The 21,245-nt window shown below is 38.4% G+C and overlaps 1 protein-coding gene across 4 annotated transcripts in view; it reads left to right on the top strand.

The window, feature by feature from the left end:
• The window catches only part of ECPAS (Ecm29 proteasome adaptor and scaffold), a 127,781-nt gene that overhangs the window by 33,668 nt on the left and 72,868 nt on the right, over positions 1–21,245 (top strand). For all 4 annotated transcript variants that reach the window (XM_032164862.2, XM_032164861.2, XM_032164859.2 and 1 more), the window contains 6 exons: positions 614–744; positions 7,668–7,784; positions 9,745–9,863; positions 11,628–11,777; positions 15,048–15,216; positions 17,833–17,972. In XM_032164862.2, coding sequence (XP_032020753.1) covers positions 614–744; positions 7,668–7,784; positions 9,745–9,863; positions 11,628–11,777; positions 15,048–15,216; positions 17,833–17,972 — 826 coding nt within the window. The remainder of the gene's footprint in view (positions 1–613; positions 745–7,667; positions 7,785–9,744; positions 9,864–11,627; positions 11,778–15,047; positions 15,217–17,832; positions 17,973–21,245) is intronic.

Below are 21,245 nucleotides of genomic sequence, written 5' to 3'. Positions count from 1 at the left end.
ATCTTCCCGCTTGCCACTGCAGTGTACTGGTTGAAGAAGTTGCCTTGTCTCAAGTTTATCACAGTCTGGGTTTTGCTGAGAGTATCGCCATGGTGTTACTTAACATATGTCTCTCATAGTGGCTTTCTTGGGGAAACTTGGCTGTTTCTTTCGAACTAGGTAACCCTAACACAGTAATGGGCAGTGATCCTGTCTTTGGAGAAACTTCATCAGTAAGATGATGTCACCAGTGATAGATATATTGTCCCTAATAACTGATGGTATCTGATTAAAGTTTTGCTGCCTCGCTCTACTAACTGGTTCCAGAAGATGCCTTCAGAAATATTGTATCCTTTCCAGTATCCAGTTAAAACTGAATAACGTTGCATGTGGGAGAGAATTTTTTTGTTCTTGGTTTTGTTTTCTTCCATTCTAAAGGGTAGACCAGGATAGAACAATTAACCTTTTTGGTGGTGTTTTGTTGCTGTGTCAAAATATCTGTACAGGGCTATGTATGGTTAAAGTCCTGACTGAAGGATTGCAGTACAGGAAAAAGGAATAGGCTATAAAAATAATTGGTCTTGGTTGTGTTTGGCTTGCTAAGTTCTCTCTTTTTTTTCTTTTTATGTTATAGATCAGCTTGAACGGGTCTTTTTACGACTTGGCCATGCTGAAACAGATGAACAATTACAGAATATTATATCTAAATTCCTTCCTCCTGTTTTGCTCAAACTGTCTAGCACCCAAGAAGGAGTACGTAAAAAGGTAAGCATGTTGGGACAGCTGGGGGAATTAAATGATGAATAAATGAATATACATTATCAAGTGAGTTTTCTGTTCCCATTATTGAATTCTAGGTTTGTGATCTTAATTATGGCCTTTCAAAATGGAGAGTAAGTCTAGAACCAGCCTTTATGATTTAAAAGTAGCTTTTGTATCCTTAGCACAGCTGCATTTAGCACCAACTGTCTACTTGGCATCAGTGTCAGATAATATAATTGAGATAATTACCCTGGAATGTATGGAGACATCTGAAATCCATGCCATTGATTCCAATATGAAAGGCATGTGGTAATGGGGCAAAACTATTCTTTAGTTAATTGTTGACAATGATTATAACCTTAACTAAAAGTAAGCAAAATAAAAATTTAAGCAAAATATTGTATAGCTCCTGTTTCAGGATTCTGCAAAGTACTCTCACAAAAAGTTGGATAACTGTCACATCAGATTTTGATTTTCTTTCTTTCTTTTTTTTTTTTTTTTTTTTTTTGAGATAGGATATCACTCTGTCACCCAGGCTGGAGTGCAGTGGCACAATCACAGCTCACAGCAGCCTTGATCTTCTGGGCTTAGGCCCTCCTACCTCACCCTCCCAAGTAGCTGGGACTACAGGTGCAGACCACCATGCCTGGCTAATGTTTAAATTTTTTGTAGAGACAGGGTTTCACTTTGTTGATCAGGCTGGTCTTGAACTCCTGAGCTCAAGCAGTCCACATGCCTTGGCCTCCCAAAGTGCTGGGATTACAAGCATGATTCACTGTGCCTGTCCAGTATTTTCATTTCTTAACGAAACTGTTCTACATGGAACATTTTCCCCTTGATTTGTAGAATATTTCATTAGTCTTCCAGTATATTTATAATAGGTCATCCAGTCTTTGAGCTATGGTCAGGTTTTATTCCTTGGGCCACTGTAATTGGCAGTGACTTCCTGGAGGTCTGTCCTGAGAGGGATTCCAAGGTCTGATTTGGGTTCAGTGCAGAAAGAGTATCTTTAGGAATGTCTTTTATGTTTATGTCTCTTTACAGGAGGGAATGGGCATTCTTGTCATATATTTGGCATGTCTGCAGTTAATCCTTCTTTGCTGAGATAGATGTGCATTTGATTATGTCACTCTTCTATTTAAAACCCTTCTGTGGCCTTCTCTTACCATTAGGATAGCAAGGTCTAAAAGGCCTTTCATGAGTTGATTTCTGTTTACTTTCTTAGCCTTATCAGTTCTGTTATTTAGCAAATATTTACTGAGTGCCTTCTATATGCCAGGTCTTGGGAATATGGTGATGAATGATGACAACACCTAGTTGGGGAAATCAGTATGAAACAGTCAGGCAAATAGTACATAGTTATAATTTGTGATGCATGCCAAGATGGAAAAGGAAAGGATTTTATGAAAGAATATATTTGGGACATAATTTAGGCTAAGTGTGGGTTATAAGGGGAGGCCTCTGTGGCATGCAGGCAGTAACCAGGCCAAGAGATGGGGGAGGCCATTAAAGATAGGCCCTGTGCAGGTGTTCTGAGCTGGGACAGAGTGTGATGCCTTCAGGAAATTGGAGAAGGCCACAGTGATGTCCCCAGTGCATGAGAGGAAGCCTGATAGGAGGAAAGAGGTATTCCAGGGGCACTGATTGAAAGGGTATTGATGGTAGTGCCACCATCACTCTAGCTGTTGGCTGGAGAAAGACTTGGAGTAGAGGCCAAGAGTGGAGACCTGGAGAGCAAACAGGGAACTTTTGCATTAGTCCAGGCTTAGTGTCGTCAGTAGTTTTTAACTCATTTACTTATCTTAGATTTTTTTTTTTTTGTTTCTTTGTATTTTATCTTTTTATAGAAAGTCATTCATCTCTGTCCATCTACTTTAAACGTTCCGTTGTGTGTCATTCACTTCTGTCATACTATTATTCTTTTTTAAAAAAATAAATTTTATTATGTATATTTGAGGTTTACAACATGATGTTATGGAATACGTATAGATTTTAAATGTTTACTGAAGCAGATGAGCGTATCTCACATAATTTCATACTATTCTTAATATTCTGTTATCATTATTTCAAATGGGAAATTCTATTCTTGTTTCTGATTTTATTACTACCAAAGTTTTAACCTTTTAATGGGCCATTTTAAAAGGAAACTCAGCTTTTAGATTAATGTTCCCTTTTTAACTGTATTTTTTCTATTTTTATTTAAATTATTTCTTTTTTTAGATATGTTTTTCTTGTGTAAAGTTTTAATTTATATAATAACCTGGCAGTGGTTCTTATGTGTCAAGGAAAGTGCTAAGGACTTACATCCTCACGAGATTATGTGAGGTAGGCATCCCCATTTTACAGATGAAACTGAGGCTTGGAATGATTAATGAACTTGTTTAAGGTCAGATAACAAATGGTCGGGCCAGGATTTGAACCCAGGGCTTTTAAACTTCAAAATATAAGCTTGGCCATCAAGTTAAATGCTTTATTCTTTAATTATAATATGTTAAAAAAAAAAAAAAGAACCCAAAATGACCTCAGTTTATTAATTTCTCTTTGATGACTATTTTAGTTATATATAATAGTTATATTGATGTGCAGTTTGGTCATTTTATCTTTGACTTATTTATAAGAGTGTTGTTTTTAGTTTCAAAATATTTGATATAAAATTTGCCTGGTTTTATTGCATTCTGGTCAGAGACCATAGTGTGCAAATGTTACAGTCCTTCAAAGTGTATTCTAATGTTTGTAAGAAAAGCCTTTCAGAAGATAAAAAGAGTACTTCCTGTTTGTGGAATATGGAGCTCAGCATGCGCTAAGGCCATTCAGTAGTAACATTATGCATTCATGTCTTGAACCTGTCTTCCAGTCCTGTTATAAGTTGGTAGTACTGAAGTATAATGTCCTACTGCTGTTACAGTTTTTATGATTTTTCTTTCAGTTTTAATAATCTTGGCTTGCTGCATTTTGATGTACAAGTTTAACATCTTGTCTTTATTAATAATTATAGTATTTTATATATATTTTTTATCTTTTTAATTCCATTTAAGGTTTTTTTCTCCAAAACCTGTTTTATCCAAAATTAGTATTGTTAACCATTGTTTTCCTTATGTCTGCTTGATAAAATATTTGCCCCAGCCTGCAATTTTAATCTTATTTACTTTGGCTGTATCTCTTAGTACAATGGAAATGTCACATATTTTTGAGGTTTGAGTTGAGGGCATTTACATCAGTTATTGTGATTATTAACCTATTTTTAAATTTTTAAGAAAAATTTTTACTGATACATAATTATACCATATTTATGGGGATACATGTGATATTTTGATACATGTATGTAATATGTAATCAAATAATTTAGTACTTAGGATACTCATCACCTAATTCTTTATTGTTCCTTTGGGCTGGGAACATTTTAGATCTTCTAGCTATTTTGAAATATACGTGATTATTAACCTGTTTTATCACTTGGTCTATTTGTACTTTCCCTCTCTCCCTTTCTTTCCTTCTCTCACTTTCATGTTATCAAACTGTCAACACCGGTGTCTTCAAGGGGCTGTGAAAGGACAAGGGAAAAGGGATGCTTAAGATTTTCCACTTGATTTATTATAATAAATGTATCTTTCTATTATAACTTTAAAAAGCAATAAAACAGAATAAAGTAATAAGGATAAATCTAATCATTTTGAATTTAATATATTTAATATATTTAATTTATGCTAATAAAATAGCATTTTTATTTGTGCATGTCAAATTGGTTAAGTTGGAAAACTTTTGGAATAGGGGAAGTGGAATCAAACAGCTAAAATAGCCTGTTATATATTAAGCATTGTGCTAGACTCTTTGACTTCTCATTTAATCTTTACAGTAGCCTTTGAAATGTTATCTGAATTCCACAAGTGATTTTTAAATCTTTCTTGGTTTATGGAGGATTCCAGACAAGATATAACCATATTTAGGAAATTTGCCAATATTTAACGTGAAAATAATGCTAGTAGAAAATTAAGTAATTAATCCATTTAAAATTCAAAATAGGCCAAGTGCAGTAGCTCATGCCTGTAATCCCAGCACTCTGGGAGGCTGAGCTTGGAAGATCTTTTGAGACCAGCCTAGGCAACATAGCAAGATCTCATTTCTACCAAAAAGAAAGAAAAAAACCATGCATGGTAGCATGTGCTTGTAGTCCCAGCTACTGCAATGGCTAAGATAGGAAGATTGCTTGAGACTAGGAGTTCGAGGCTGCAGTTGGCTATGATAATGCCACTGAACTCCACCCTGACTGACAGAGTGAGACCCTGTCTTGGAAAAAAAAAATCAAAATAAATTTATTATTTAAAGAAAGCATGCAGTTGTGGGCAAGATTCTCTGTCTCCATCGATAATAATTTTCTATAGAGTCTCTCTAGGAATCGGCCTAGATTAGAACGTCAGAAGAGGGCTCTTTCCTTTAGACTAGTTGTCCTGTTTTCTCTTGTCGCCTAGTGGTGTCACAGATCCAGGACAGGTAGGAAGTTCGGATGAAGTATGGATGACAATGCAAGTTTCCAGCTTCTTAGAAGGTATCATGTGTCACTGACAAACACTTTTGCTGATGTGAGTTCAAATATCAGTGTTTGAAAAGGTTAAAAAAAATGGGCTCTGGAGTCATATTTTGACTTTGCTATTTGCTGGCCCAGTATCCTTGGACAAGTTACTTTACTTGGGGCCTCTGCTTCCTCATCTGTAAAATGGGAATGACACCACCTCACTGGTTGTCATGAGAATCATATTAGATAAGGAGTGCCTGGGGGAAGAGTGCATAGAAACTGTGATAAATATTAGCTATTTTATTATTACTATTTTATCATTCATTCAAGAAACATTGATTACAGAGTTGTTTTTATTCTTAAACGTAATTCACCTATTTCATTATTGCTCTAGATCTCTTGGAATTTTTTGCTGTCAGTGTCAAACATCTCTACAGCTTTCCTTGTGCATGCTTTGAGGCTAGAGCACAAATTTCAGAAATGAGGGAGAATAGTGTAAACCTGGCCCTGCAGAATAATTATCTTAAACTCTTGAGTCTTTCTTAGGCAAGGCCTTCTAAAAATCTTCTCAATGCTCGATTTCTTTTCCGTGGGCAGATAATCTTTTTATTGTAGTATAATTGAGGCCATTTGACATGAGCCTCTGTACATCCCTTTCTATCCACGCAAACTGTTGACTTGTCAATTCCTATTTTGCTCTCTTTTCCCACTTAAAGGAGAGGAAGCTTGTTATTTCTTACAAATTATTTGATAGTATCAGATGATACTCAGAATACAATAAAAATGCCTCACACTATTCACAATAGCAAAGACTTGGAACCAACCCAAATGTCCATCAATGACAGACTGGATTAAGAAAATGTGGCACATATGCACCATGGAATACTATGCAGCCATAAAAAAGGATGAGTTCATGTCCTTTGCAGGGACATGGATGAAACTGGAAACCATCATTCTCAGCAAACTATCACAAGGACAGAAAACCAAACACCACATCTTCTCACTCATAGGTGGGAGTTGAACAATGAGAACATGTGGACACAGGGCAGGGAACATCACACACTGGGGCCTGTCGGGGGGTGGGGGCCTGGGGGAGGGATACCATTAGGAGAAATACCTAATGTAAATGACGAATTGTTGGGTGCAGCAAACCAACATGGCACACGTATACCTATGTGAAAACCTGCACGTTGTGCACATGTACCCTAAAACTTAAAGTATAATAAAAACAAACAAAAAACAACTCCCAGACAAAAATAAAAATGCCCCAGCATTTTGCCAGAATCCTTTTGTAATCCAGACCCTGCTTTTATGAACTCTTATCGTTCTGGGCTTCAGTCAGATGCAGTATGCCCCATACCTTCTTATAACTGATACTCTGCTTGGAACTCATTAAATCTTCAGGACTCAGTGTTGCTGTCACTTCCTCCTTGAAGTCTTTCTTGATGTAGCAGATACTTTTGTCTTCTGGAAACCTACTGTATCTTGTATTTCTCTCTTTTCATAGTATTCATGGTGTGTTGCAATAATCCGTTCTTCTTGGGGAACATGCTTCAGTCTAGGCCCAACTTGGATCTCAACTTTGTTTAACTAAAGGACATTGTAAAAATAAATTCACTTGGCCAGGCGTGGTGGCTCATACCTGTAATCCCAGCACTTTGGGAGGCCGAGGTGGGCGGATTGCTTGAAATCAGAAGTTTGAGACCAGCCTTGACAACATGATGAAACTCCGTCTTTACTAGAATACAAAAATTAGCCAGGCATGATGGTGGGTACCTGTAATCCCAGCTACTCGGGAGGCTGAGGCAGGAGAATTGCTTGAACTCAGAATGCGGAGGTTGCAGTGAGCTGAGATCGCACCACTACACTCTAGCCTGGGCAACAGAGCGAGACTCCGTGTCAAAAAAAAAAAAAAAAAAAAAAAACCAGGCGCAGTGGCTTACGCCTGTAATCCCAGCACTTTGGGAGGCAGAGGCGGACAGATCATGAAGTCAGGAGTTCGAGACCAGCCTGGCCAACATGGTGGAAAAATACAAAAATTAGCTGGGGATGCTGGCACGCGCCTGTAGTCCCAGCTATTTGGGTGGCTGAGGCAGAAGAATTGCTTGAACTGGGGAGGCGGAGGTTGCAGTGAGCCAAGATTGTGCCACTGCACTCCAGCCTGCACGACAGAGCAAGACTCTGTCTTGGGAAAGAAAAAAAGAAATTCACTAGTGCATAGATTTTTGGGAGACAGTATTTTTGAACAAGACTCATATAGTGTATACTCCCTTTCTGGGATGTAAAATTTACACCCTTTAAAAGAACAAAGTAGCTACTATTCACTAACATAGATAACATCTGAGAAATGAATTTTAAGGTGAGTGATATTTAAGATATGATCAATAACTTCAGTTCCCATCTCTCTGTATTTTAGGTAATGGAACTGCTGGTCCATCTGAATAAACGTATAAAAAGCCGCCCCAAAATACAACTTCCAGTAGAGACACTGTTGGTTCAGTACCAGGACCCTGCTGCAGTTTCCTTTGTCACAGTGAGTGTTGTATTGGAATATTATCTGACTTATAGTAAATTTTCTTTCCTAACATTTATCAGATGTCATCAACATATTGGCAAGCTTAGAATTTCACCTTAGACCACTTCTAAATGAAACATGAGTTTTTTTTTTTTTTTTTTTTTTTTTAATGACACACTGTTTTTCCACTGAGTAACAATCCAGAGGAAATGCTACTTTACAGTAGCAGGGTGATGAATGGCTGTTTACATTGGGCAAAGGAATGTTGGTGAAATGATTTGTCAGGTATGTTGTTATATAAAAGAATGATTTGATTTTTGGTAAGAGACTATATGAGATGGGTCTGAATAGAGGGAAATGTTATATGGCTTGGGCACAAATAAAGCATAATGGAAGAAAAAAATGAGTAAAATGGCAAGAAGATACATGAAAGTGAATTAAAAAAATCTTTTGTGTTTTTGATGTGTATATTCAGAAAGATATCTTTTTTATAAAGTGGAGTAAATCTGAGTCTGGTAAGAAACACTCCCTTTAAATTGTTGTCTTCATAAAAATTAAATGTAAAAAATGTTGATGCTGTGCGATGGCAGGTGATGTGTTTTTTCTGGTCCTTGTTGCTATCATTGAGGCAGAATCGATTGAATCTTATCTAACATCTGGAGTCACAAACCTTTTGGAGCTTGTTACTGGTCCAGACGTCATTTTGTCTGTGCCTGTTCTGGATATTTGGCTCAATTACACATTTCCTTTCTTTAAGCAAATAGGAACACTGTGTGCCAATAAAAATGCCAAATATAATTTATTTAAAGAAGTAATCTTATGAAGCCCATTTACTTTAGTAAAGAATTCTTCAGAGGCCAGGCATGTTGGCTTATGCCTGTAATCCCAGCACTTTGGGAGGTTGAGGCGGGCTGATCATGAGGTCAGGAGTTCAAGACCAGCCTGGCCAACATAGTGAAGCCCCATCTCTAGTAAAAATACAAAAATTAGCCGGGCGTGGTGGCGCATGCCTGTAGTCCCAGCTACTTGGGAGGCTGAGGCAGGGGAATCACTTGAACCTCAGAGGTGGAGGTTGGAGTGAGCCGAGATTGCGCCCTTGCACTCTAGCCTGGGTGATAGAGCGAGACTCCGTCTTGGGGGAAAAAAAATAAAAAAGCTTCAGAAGAGCAAATCTTAATCTTATCTGTAAATCCAATATGTATTTATGGGTTTGCTTAAAATCCCGCATTTACACGGATTATAGTGATACAGGTTGAGTATCCATTATCTGAATTGCTTGGGACCAAAAGTGTTTTGGATTTTGGAATATTTGCGTTATACTTACCTGATTTAGCATCCCAAATCCAAAATCTGCAATGCCCCAAGGAGCATTTCCTTTGTGTGTCTTGTTGGCACTCATAAAGTTTCAGATTTTGTAGCATTTCGAATTTCAGATTTTCAAATTTGGGATGCTCAGCCTTGCACAAACACACAGCACTCAGTTGCCTTTGGTTCATCATGCATTGGTGAGTTACTGGAGTGAGGAACCACAGAGTTCTGCAGTATACTAAGTTTGTTTTGACCGGTGGGAAATGGCAGCCTAGGATTTGTCAACACCTGATCTCCTCCTAGCTTGTAAGGATTAATGCAACAGGCTGGGAGATCTGATGCTAATATGTAGTGTGTAGGTGTAAATAGGTTGAATGATTATTTTTTTCTTCTCCACGATAAGGAATTGCATATATGAATGCTTTAGATTAGTCCATGCTACCTCACATTAGGCCTACTTTAAAGCAAGCATTTTGAATAAGTTGGACTGGAATTCTTCCTCTGAGATACAATAGTTGGTAAAGGTGCAATAAACATGTGGAGAGAGGATGAGTCACATTTACAATGTCTTTGTTGTAACCATAACTCTCTTAAGTTATCAATCATATATTTTCATTGAAATCATAGAGTATTTCCTTCACACTCACTCACTTTTCTCTTATTGCATCAGAATTTTACTATAATTTATGTTAAAATGGGCTATCCTCGCCTACCAGTGGAAAAACAATGTGAACTGGCCCCTACGCTTCTTACTGCCATGGAAGGGAAGCCTCAGCCACAGCAGGATAGGTATGGTTTCCTCAATTATCTAATTTCCCTCCTACAGGAGTCAACAACTGCCTTTCAAATATTAGTTCACATACTTGGTTTTACTTGAGCAAATGGGGAGGTCTTGAGCTGTTTTAGCTGACAAATAATAGAATTTTCCGTGGTACCTCAAAGTTACTGTTTTGTTAATACTATCATAAAATTTCTTGATGTGAACATTGAAAAATGTGCAGAACTAACATTTATCTAAGTCTATGCATTTTTTTGGCTAGTTATCTTGAAGCAGTTAATTTTACGTGATTGCAAAAATTAGAATTAAAAATCCTTTGCATCAAAACATTTCTATCTTGGAAGATACAGTTTCACAGTGGTTTTCTTAAGGAACAGAGCACTCGTTTGTATTATTTTAGGAACTGGTGAGGTGAAAAGGGTTTTAGATAGCATTATTTGTTTCTAGGCTTAGGCAAAAGTTCTTTGTTGTAGCTCTGTCATAGTGAGAATCATGTTAAAGAGTGCAGAAGTGTAGAGGAAAGATGGAGTTAAATCATGTTTTCAGTTCACCTTTTAGAGCATATTCATTTTTAAAGAAATACTGTAATACAGAAGAAGTTTACAAGTAAAATTAATAGACATTACAAGCACTGTTTGAAATTATTTTCAGATGTTTTAAGAGTATCAAAAGGTGTTAATGAAAGGAATTACTGAGGCCTGTTACTTAAATTCATGCAGTGGAAATTTTAATGTTGTATTCAAAATATTAATATGATTGATTTTTAATTTTTAGAGTAACTTTAGTTGTGGGAAAGTAATTTTTTTTTTTTTTTGAGATGGAGTCTTACTCTGTTGCCGAGGCTGGAGTGCAATGGCGCAATCTTAGCTCACTGCAACCTCTGCCTCCCGAGTTGAAGTGATTCTCCTGCCTTAGCCTCCTGAGTAGCTGAGATTACAGATGCCTGCCACCATGGCCGGCAAACTTTTTTGTATTTTTAGAAGAGATGGGGTTTTACCGTGTTGGCCAGGCTGGTCTCGAACTCCTGACCTCAGATGATCTGCCCACCTTGGCCTCCCAAAGTGCTGGGGTTACAGGCGTGAGCCACTGTGCCTGACTGAAAATAATTCTTTTATTTTTATTTTTATTTTTTATTTTTTTTTTTTGAGACGGAGTTTCACTCTGTCACCCAGGCTGGAGTGCAGTGGCACGATCTCGGCTCACTGCAAGCTCCGCCTGCCGGGTTCACTCCATTCACCTGCCTCAGCCTCCCAAGTAGCTGGGACTACAGGTGCCTGCCACCATGCCTGGCTGATTTTTTGTATTTTTAGTAGAGATGGGGTTTCACCGTGGTCTCGATCTCCTGACCTCGTGATCCGCCCGTCTCGGCCTGCCAAAGTGCTGGGATTACAGGCATGAGCCACCGCGCCCGGCCTGGAAAGTAATTCTTTTTGAAAAGGCAAGTAAGTTGAACTTTACTTAAGAGTTCATATAAAATCTCTTGTGGAAACTTCAGATATTAACACTGAGCCCATTTGATGTATTTTTTTCGGATAATTTCAGTCATGAGCCAGATTGGCTAAATGCTAATCATCACTCAATATACTGAGCTTTCAATAAAAAAGAATTCTAGGCCAGTCCCTAGATTAGGACTTTGTAAATTAGTGGTGTTGAAAAGGAATGTCTCTTGCTTAAAACTGCCAGTTTTTGTTATGTGATTTTTATTTTGTCTGTGTTTTGCATGTATAAAAATCTCATTTTTTAAGTAGTTGCAATAAATGTAATTGTTTTTTCAGCTTAATGCATCTTTTAATACCAACCCTTTTTCACATGAAATACCCTGTTGAATCATCAAAATCAGCTTCTCCGTTTAATCTTGCTGAGAAACCAAAGACTGTGCAGCTGCTTTTGGACTTCATGCTAGATGTCCTTCTGATGCCTTATGGGTGAGTTAAAAAATAAAAACAAAGCAACCTTGTTCTTGACTGCTTTTACTGCAGGGAGTTAAGTACTATTTTAAATGATTAAACTCTCATTAGTAAATGAATGCATCTCAACATCCATTTACGTTTACAAAGATTTTTTTCTTCTAAACCTCTTCTAAACTTCAGCTCCACTGCTTATCGGCTTTACAAATGCTGAGTTGCCATTGCGATTTTAGACTCTACCTGCCTAAGATGAAATCAGTCTTTCCCCATAAAAATAGTTCCTCTTAGGCCAAGGTGGGAGGATCACTGGGGGCTAGGAGTTTCAGACCAGCCTGGGTAACAGAGCGAGACTCTCTAAAAAAAAAAAAAGTTTCTCTTTTAAATTTACTATTAATGCTGTGATGGTTCTCTTTGCCACCTAGCCATACGATGATAAATTGTCTCCAGCTTTTCTCTTCTTTGTTGCTGCAACATCATTTGCATAATGCCTCCTTCCTTCTCCTTGCTGTGTCTGGAACTCTTCCCACTGCTATCATCTAGTTTTGCTTCTTTTCAACTCTTGTCATAATTCTTTCCCAGCGGCTCCACTTCTTCAAATCTCTCTACACCCCCTCTCTATGCTTTTCCCGATTTTGAAAACACAGATCTCATCAGGCAACACCTTAAAATCCTTGGTTTCTCATATCCAGTCATTAATACACTCATGCATTTCATGCATGCTTATGTGTCCTTGCTGTTTATTTTTAAGAGAATGCCTTTCTGTCTGCCTAGAATGCTTCTTCAAAAAAGAAAGAAAGAAAACAACAAAAAGACACTTTGAAAAACAACATCCTGGCCAGGTGCAGTGGCTCACACCTGTAATCTCAGCACTTTGGGAGGCGGAGGCGGAACAGATCCCTTGAGCCCAGAAGTTTGAGACCAGCCTTGACAACATGGCAAAACCCTATTTCTACAAAAATTAGCCAGGCTTCATGGCATGCACCTGTAGTCCCAGCTACTTGGGAGGCCGTGGCTGGAGTATTGATTGAGCCTGGGAGGTTGAGGCTGTAGTGAGCTATGATCATGCCACTGCACTCCAACCTGGTGACAGAACAGTATCCTGTCTCAAAAACAAAAAAAAGAAAAAAAGAAAAAAGCATCCCTAACTGGCTTAAGGGTCAACTCCGTTTGTCTCTGACAAATTTCTTGCCCTAGGCAGATATAATTGCACTATTTTCTGTGTCATAAAAACACGAAACACCCGCCTATATGGCCACTGTGTGTTTTTGCTGCATTGTAGACATTTCCATCTCCCCTAGTAAATGGTGAGCCCCTTGTAGTCGAGACCTGTTTCATGTAGCTTTGATCTCTGGTATGGAGCCCAGATTGTGATCTACTTCTGGTCTCCTTACTTTGTCCATCTGCCAGATAAATTTTTCCAAAACGCTGTTTTCATCTTGTTTCTTTCCTGATGACAAAAATATGTGTACATGATAAGCTAGGCATGTGGGGCTCCATATCATTTGTTTCTCAATCCAGAAATGAGAGTTCATGCAGTATGATGAACACATTTGTTCTCCTCCTGTCCCTCCTATTTGGAAGCCCAATTTTCTGGGCCTTCAGTCACTCCATGTTCACTCTCACCACCTGTTATTATCATTTCTTATTTCTCAGCAGTTTCTTTGCATCTGATAAAATGGCAGATGCTATTACATGTGTTAGGTTGTTACTGTCTTAGCTTACCCCAGATGGCAGAGACTCGATCTTACATCTCCTTATATTCCTCTGTCTTGTGTTTAGGATGATGTTTGTTTGTTTGTTTGAGATAGGGTCTCAGTCTGTTGCCCAGGCTGGTGTGCAGTGGTAATTCAATGCAGCCTTGACCTCCTGGGTTGAAGCAGTCCTCTCACGTCACCCTTCTCAGTAGCTGGGACTACAGGCACGCACCACCACGCTCAGCTAATTTTTTTGTATTTTTTGTAGAGATGGGGGTCACCAAACTCCTGGACTCAAGTGATCCTCCCACCTTGGCCTCCCAAAGTGCTGGGATTATAGGCCTGAGCCACCACACCCAGCCTTAGGATGTTTTATGCAGTATTAAGATGTATTAACTTATTGATTGATGTACTTAATGCCACCAGTCTTGCTATAACTTAGAAATAAAAAAACTTCTTTTTATATTTGTTAAATCAGGAGGCAGCCAGAATGACAGGTGATGATGGCTTTGGTAGATAAACCTTGAAATTCACATTTACCTTAGGAACATGATGTAACCAAGCCAGTGATTCCTCACATTTTTCTTACTAATGAGAACTTGGGTCATTCATATAATAACATTAAAGTGATTCCTTAAGAGATTTTTTAAAAATAGATAAGTTTAGGAATTGAATGAATGTGACATGTAAGTAATGTGGAATAATTTACTATCCTATCAGGTTCTAAGTATTTTCTTGAGCTTTTATTATAGTGGATATTTTATTATAATATCCAATATGATAATGGAATTTATCAGCATAGATCTTTAATTTTAAGAGATCTGAATTAATATTTATATCAAAAACTTCATTTTGTAGATGAGTAATACCAGTTTAATTGGATCAAAATGAATTTCTTGGAGATCTTATTTCTCCTCCATAGAAGCTAAAATGAAATAGGGATGATAAATTAACCAAAGTGGTGCAGAGGGCTTTGAACATGTAATGGGAAAAATTAGTTCTTGTGTAACTTTTCTTCTTTGGGCTCTTTTGAGTTTTTTCATTTTGGGGACTTTATGTGCTTAAGTGATATGTGCTTATGTGCTTATGTGGCCGTTTGGAGGTTTCAGTGGGATTTCTAATGTAGGGATAAAGACCTCAGTTCAGGGTGGATTGAAGGGGAATTACAACTTCGTAGAAATGAGAACGACTGTAAAAATACTCTGCTTTGGGTATAGTACAATAGCTCCTCCCAGTCCCCTTTGTCAACAAACTTTTCCCCATATTTGGCAGCTCAAAACTCAAAATGTGGTGATTCTGGAGTAGCTATTAGAGCAAGGAGATTGAGAGTGATCAAAATATTTATATTCATTGTTGGTAACGGTTGTAGTTCACTTGTAACCAAGTTAAATGGCGTGCTCTCTGGTTGATTTGCTGAAGATACACTTTTTCTAGATACCTTAAAATTTTTTTTATGATGAAATTTTAATTTCAAGTGTTCATTCTTCTAGTAAAGTACAGTAGGAGGACAGTATATGATTGAATGTTTTGTATACATATGTAGATGTAAATGCTTGTGTTTTTATAGAGGGTTAAAGTGTTATTTCCTTTCCAGTTACGTGTTAAATGAATCCCAGAGTCGCCAAAATTCATCTTCAGCACAGGGTTCTTCTTCAAACAGTGGTGGCGGTTCCGGAATCCCACAGCCTCCTCCGGGAATGAGCTTTTATGCAGCTAAACGAGTTATTGGTGATAACCCATGGACACCTGAACAATTGGAACAGGTATCACAGACTGCTTGCTCATACTCGATTGTGGACACTTGCCCCTATGAAGTTCATGAATCATATAAAACATAATTCTAGTATATTCAGGCTCTCCAGTGAAATGTTTGAAAGAAGCAGTTGATGTAATGTGTTGTTTTCATGCTAGTTATTTATTAAGCCCTAGGGGCAGGGAGGAGTGGGACATGCTGTTTAGTTTTCCTAATATTGCTTACATATTTCAAGTATAAAACACAACTCGCCCATAAATTGAATGTGTTTAACTTTTGTCATTTTATTTTTTATTTTTTAACTTTTGTCATTTTAATTTTTAAATTATAGGTTTAATGATCATCTAGCTTTTATGGTGCAGTTAAAATACAATTTTTCTTACATTATTCAACTTTTAAGGGCTGTATATTTTATGTAAAGTGAGGAGCCCCAGCACCTCACAGGTGACAATGTGGGGGAAAAGCATGACTCCCTGTTATATTACTTCTTGGGAATTTAAAAATTGGCGTTAAGAATTTTATTCTGGATTTAAACAGGACACAGATGTTCTCTGAGCAGCTTTTAAAAATGACTGGTGCTCTACAGAGAAGGTGCCTCACTGTGTCTGTCATCAGGCACTTCAGGGAAGAACAGATGAGATCAGTATGTAATTATTTTGGAATTCAAGCAACATGGGTTAGTCTTCTAATCCTTCCTTTATTTCTCCATGACAGTCTAAATGATTTGATCCTTTTTTTTGGGGGGGGAAATGTAAGTGACCATTGATTAAAACAGTATTCCCAGGAGAGGGAAAAAGAGGCAAGTGGGGCATTCTTGCCATTCACAAATTTATAGAATGTTTTATTGAGTGAGGGATATAATTGATTTGATTTCCTTCTTCATGTTTTATGGATCTTTTTTTTCTCCTTAAACTATTATGTAAGTAAGAAAGGTAAAGAATTAACAGAGGCCGGGCGCAGTGGCTCATGCCTGTAATCCCAGCACTTTGGGAGGCTAAAGCGGGCGGATCATAAGGTCAGGAGATCGAGACCGTCCTGGCTAACATGGTGAAACCCTTGTCTCTTCTAAAATATACAAAAAAAAAAAAAAAAAAAAAAAGGCCAGGTGTGGTGGCTCATGCCTGTAATCCAAGCACTTTGGGAGGCCACGTTGGGCAGATCGCTTGAGGTCAGGAGTTCAAAGCCAGCCTGACCAACATGGCAAAACCCCATCTCTACTAAGAAAACAAAACAAAAACAAAAATAAGCCAGGTGTGGTGGTGTGTGTGCCTGTAGCCCCTGCTACTGGGGAGGGCAAGGCACAAGAATTGCTTGAACCCAGGAGGCAGAGGTTGTAGTGAGCCAAGATGCACCACTGCACTCCAGCCTGGGCGACAGAGGGAGACTCTGTCTCAAAAAAAAAAAAAAAAAAAAAGTTACTTGGAATCCTTTCATACTAGTTTGTCATCTGTCTACAGTTTGCTCTGTGCATGTGTGTGTGTTCACAGTTTTAAACAATACATTCCTACTTGTCATGTAATACATTATTTGTAGTTTGCTTTTTATGTTGAACAGTATTTTGGATTTTTAAAAAAGTAATTCTTTTTAATGTTTGTATACAATTATATGTGATATTTTTTAACCAGTCTCCTATTGATGGACATCTGTATCATTTTCAGTTTTCTTTACACATTTTTTGTTTAGTTTATATCTTTGTGTACTTGACTTCCATGTGTCCTTTTTGTGGCTGTACAAATGTTTGAATCTTTTCTGTTGTAGCTGTTGTTAAAAGTAAGTTGTATTGAGCAGGGGAGGGAAGGCAGGCCCTTTTTTGATCTGTTATGCTTTTTTAAATTGCATTTTTTTCTCATTTAATAATTGTAAACTTTATTAATCCTAGTATATGTAAAAACTATTATGTGGCTGATTTTTTAAGATGAAAATGAAATTTTATTTTTTCAGGTGTATTTATCCTAAATAGTCATTTGTAGTGAAATTCATAGCATCTTCATATTGCATGAAGTTCTAAGCAGAATCTCTCTAGTCTGTTTCATTTCAGCCAGTCAATTAAATTGAAAACTGTTTGATTAGAATTTCACTTGCATTGAGTAGCTAACATTTGAAATCATATCCTTTGTATGTAAGCAATAGAGTGAAACTCCGTGGAATGTGAGTTGTTTAGTTCTTTTTTGAACTGTCAGAAAAAGCCGTGGAGCACTATATTCCTAGTGTACCACCCTCTTACCTGGAGGCCCCAGATTTGGACTTCAAGACCTCATCACTCTAGAGAGGCTGTGTAACCTCACTAGGGAGGCTGTGGATCATAATAATTTTGGAGTCAGAGAGACTTGAGTTTGAATCCTGCCTTCATCGTTTACCAGTGTCTTAATCTTTTAAGCCTTGCTTCAGTATTTTTAGCTAAAAAATGGGTATAATAATTGATTTATTAGATTGTGAGGATTAAGTGAAATTATGAATATGTATGCTTTAGTACAGTCCCTGGCACATCGTAAGCCTAAGTAGGAGCTGCTACTGTTGTTACTGCTCATCTTTGGCTTGTGACCACACTGATATGTTAAGCAGTACTTTGAGTGGGTGTCCTTTGCTCCCCTGACCATTCTTTCTCCTTCCCTTCATTTATCTACAGTGCAAATTGGGAATCGTGAAATTCATAGAAGCTGAACAGGTGCCTGAACTCGAAGCTGTTCTCCACCTGGTGATTGCCTCTAGTGATACACGCCACAGTGTGGCAACGGCAGCAGACCTGGAATTGAAAAGCAAACAGAGGTAACTACTTCCCTGTAAGCTTTCAAGATTGAAAGGACTAGATTTCTAAAAACTTACTTGCCACATTTTTTAAAAGGATTTTTTGTAATGAGGCATTCAACTTAGAGGAGATTATTAATTATACCTAGTTTGTAATAAAGTTTGCTAAAGAGTTGAATTCTGTGTAAGACAGAAGAAAATCTGTGTGGAGATGCTGCTTATAGCTGGAATAGGTTAGGAATGGCATCACAGTCAATGAGACTTTTGGCTAGGTAGATGAACTTAAAGAATTGTTGTTAAGAAAAGTGTCAGTTCCAAGTTGTTACTAATTTGTATTTTTTTCTCTGTCTCAAACCACTTGAGATTACTTTTAATAAAGACTATGTATGTATTATGGTTAATACAGTGAAAATTACATTCATGAAAAGACTTGCTGAATAGATTCTAATTCACACACGAGGAGATACAGATAGGAAATAGACTTATAGAAAATATTCCGTATAAGAAATAAAGTCAATGAAAAATAAATGAATGAAGTCAATGAAAAATAAATGAATGGGATACCGTAGCAGTGGATAAACCCATTTACGTTTCTATTGAAACTGCGATTTTTATTTTTATTTATATATTTATTTTTTGAGACAGGTTCTCTCTCTGTTGCCCAGGCAGGAGTGCAGGGGCACGATCTTGGCTCACTGCAACCTCCGCCTTCCAGGTTCAAGCGATTCTCATGCCTCAGCCACCCAAGTAGCTGGGACTACAGGTGCTGGCCACCACGCCGGCCTAATTTTTGTATTTTTAGTAGAAACGGGATTTCACCATGTTGCCCAGGCTGCTCTCAAACTCCTGAGCTCAGGTGATCCACGCAGCTCGGCCTCCCAAAGTGCTGGGATTACAGGCATGAGCCACCACGCCTGGCCAAAACTGCTATTTTTATACCCTGTTGATTGGCATTATAAATTGAAATGAAGTTTTGGAAAGCAGTTTGCAATAAGTAATGAATCATAAAGATATTTCTATCCTTTTATCTCAATATTCTTGGAATTTATCCTAAGGAAATTATTCAAAAGCAGAAGGAGATTTAGAAAAATTTTATAGATTTGTTCATTATATCATTTTCTATCATTGTTAAAATATGAAAACAAATTCAGTTTCCCATAATGGGGATATAGTTAAGTAAATTACTGTATGTATCTTTATGGAATATTATATATTTGCCAAAATATGAATGAAGTTAATTACTCCTAAGTTTTTAGTTTGTTTTACTAAAGTGTTTTTTTTGTCTGAAATCTCTAAACCACAAGTATTATGAAAGAAAAGCAACGGCAGAGCTCGAGGATTAATTAGTAGCAATCAGCTGAGGAAAGATGTAGGTGAATCATATCTAAAATAGAATTGTAGAATGCCTCTGAGGATAGCGGAATTGTGGCTGTTCTAAGAAGAAGCATATTTATAAACTATGAAAGAGAAAATAAATCCGAAAAGCAGTTAAAGTAGCTTCATCTGTTGTGTTTGCACAAACACAGGATAGCTTGAAAGCAGAACCAATGTCAAAGGGCAGAGAGAATATAGTATGGTAAACCAGTCAAATGAAAGGAAGGATTACATTATTGCTAGGTTTATGAAATGATTGGGTGGGATCTGCTGCAGAGGGTGGGAACGAATCACCAATCACCTTTTTTTTTTTGTTTTCTGAGACAGAGTCTAGCTCTGTTACACAGGCTACAGTGCAGTGGCGCAATCTCGGCTCACTGCTCGGATTCAAATGATTCTTGTGCCTCAGCCTCCTGAGTAGCTGGGATTACAGGCGCACAACACCGTGCCCAGCTAATTTTTGTATTTTTGGTAGAGATGGGGTTTTGCCGTGTTGGCCAGGCTGGTCTTGAACTCCTGTCTTCAGGTGATCCACCCGCCTCGGCCTCCCAAAGTGCTGGGATTACAGGTGTGAGCCACTGTGCCCGGCCTTCACCAATCATCTTATACTTGAATTCACCTTATTGTGGGGCCCAAATAGAATTAAGTCTTAGTGACTAATAGCAACATAACTACTCTGCAGAATTAAAACTGCAAGTGTGTACTGGTAGATAAGGAAGGAGGGGGGAGGCTGGGAATCACAGTGACATAACATTAGAGAAATACAGTGGCTTGCAAGCTTCCTAGATGTGGCTTTAATTTCATGGGTACAAATTTTTTTGTCACTTATCACTTTTGAATTGCCAAAAGGTTAAACAGACGAATCCTACCCTGCCCCAGGCCTCTTTGAACAAGTGTAGTAAAGCTCTTCTCTGTTGGAGTTGCCCCATGCCATTGGCCCTGAGAACCCATCTATGTAGGAACAGTGTCCAGTTTTCTTGTGGTACCAAATTGTGCCGTTGGATACAATAATCTGTTGAGTCAGGGTGGGATAAGTGATTTGTATTTGTTTTGGTTTAAAAACAAACTTTGATAGAAATTAGTCCCTTTCTTTTCCTTCTCTTCTACAATGTCTTTTTTTTTTATTAATTTTTTTTGCAGACGAAACAATAAACATTTTCTAAAAATACATACAAACAGATGCATATCAAACATATTAGGAAGGTTGCACATGGGAAGACAGGGAATAGAAATGGGGAGTGGGAATTAAAGAAAATAAATGAGAGAGGGACTTTGTATGGATCAATGATAATAACTCAATCCTCTATTTGACAAAGAAGAAGGAGAAGGAAGAGGAAGAAAAAGAAAGTGGGATAAAGGATCAGAGAGGGAGGAAAACAGAAAAAATTAGAGTATGACTCCAGGGTAGACCTGTTTTGTTGTTGCTGGGTTGGTTGGTTGGTTTGTCTGTTGTATTTTTCATATGTTTCACCATGTTGGCCAGGCTGGTCTCGAACTCCTAGCCTCAAGTGATCAACCCGCCTTGGCCTCCCAGAGTGCTGGGACTACAGGCGTGAGCCACCACGTCCAGCCCCCACATTGCTTCTGGCCTCCGTGGTAGACCTCCCAGACGGGGCGGCCGGGCAGAGGTGCTCCCCACATCCCAGATGGGGCTGCCGGGCAGAGGCGCTCCTCACTTCCCAGACGGGGCGGCCGGGCGGAGATGCTCCTCACTTCCTAGACGGGGTGGTGGCGGGGCAGAGGGGCTCCTCACATCCCAGACAATGGGCGGCCGGGCAGAGGAGCTTCTCACTTCCCAGACGGGGCGGCCAGGCAGAGGCGATCCTCACTTCTTCCCAGACGGGGCGGCCGGGCAGAGACGATCCTCACTTCTTCCCAGACGGGGCGGCCGGGCAGAGGCGCTCCTCACTTCTTCCCAGA

This window comes from Hylobates moloch, unplaced genomic scaffold (assembly GCF_009828535.3).
Source record: "Hylobates moloch isolate HMO894 unplaced genomic scaffold, HMol_V3 SCAFFOLD_10, whole genome shotgun sequence".
In the NCBI taxonomy this organism is placed as follows: Eukaryota; Metazoa; Chordata; class Mammalia; order Primates; family Hylobatidae; genus Hylobates; species Hylobates moloch.
Note: the sequence above shows the minus strand (reverse complement) of the source record. Positions and strands in the feature narration are given on the sequence as shown.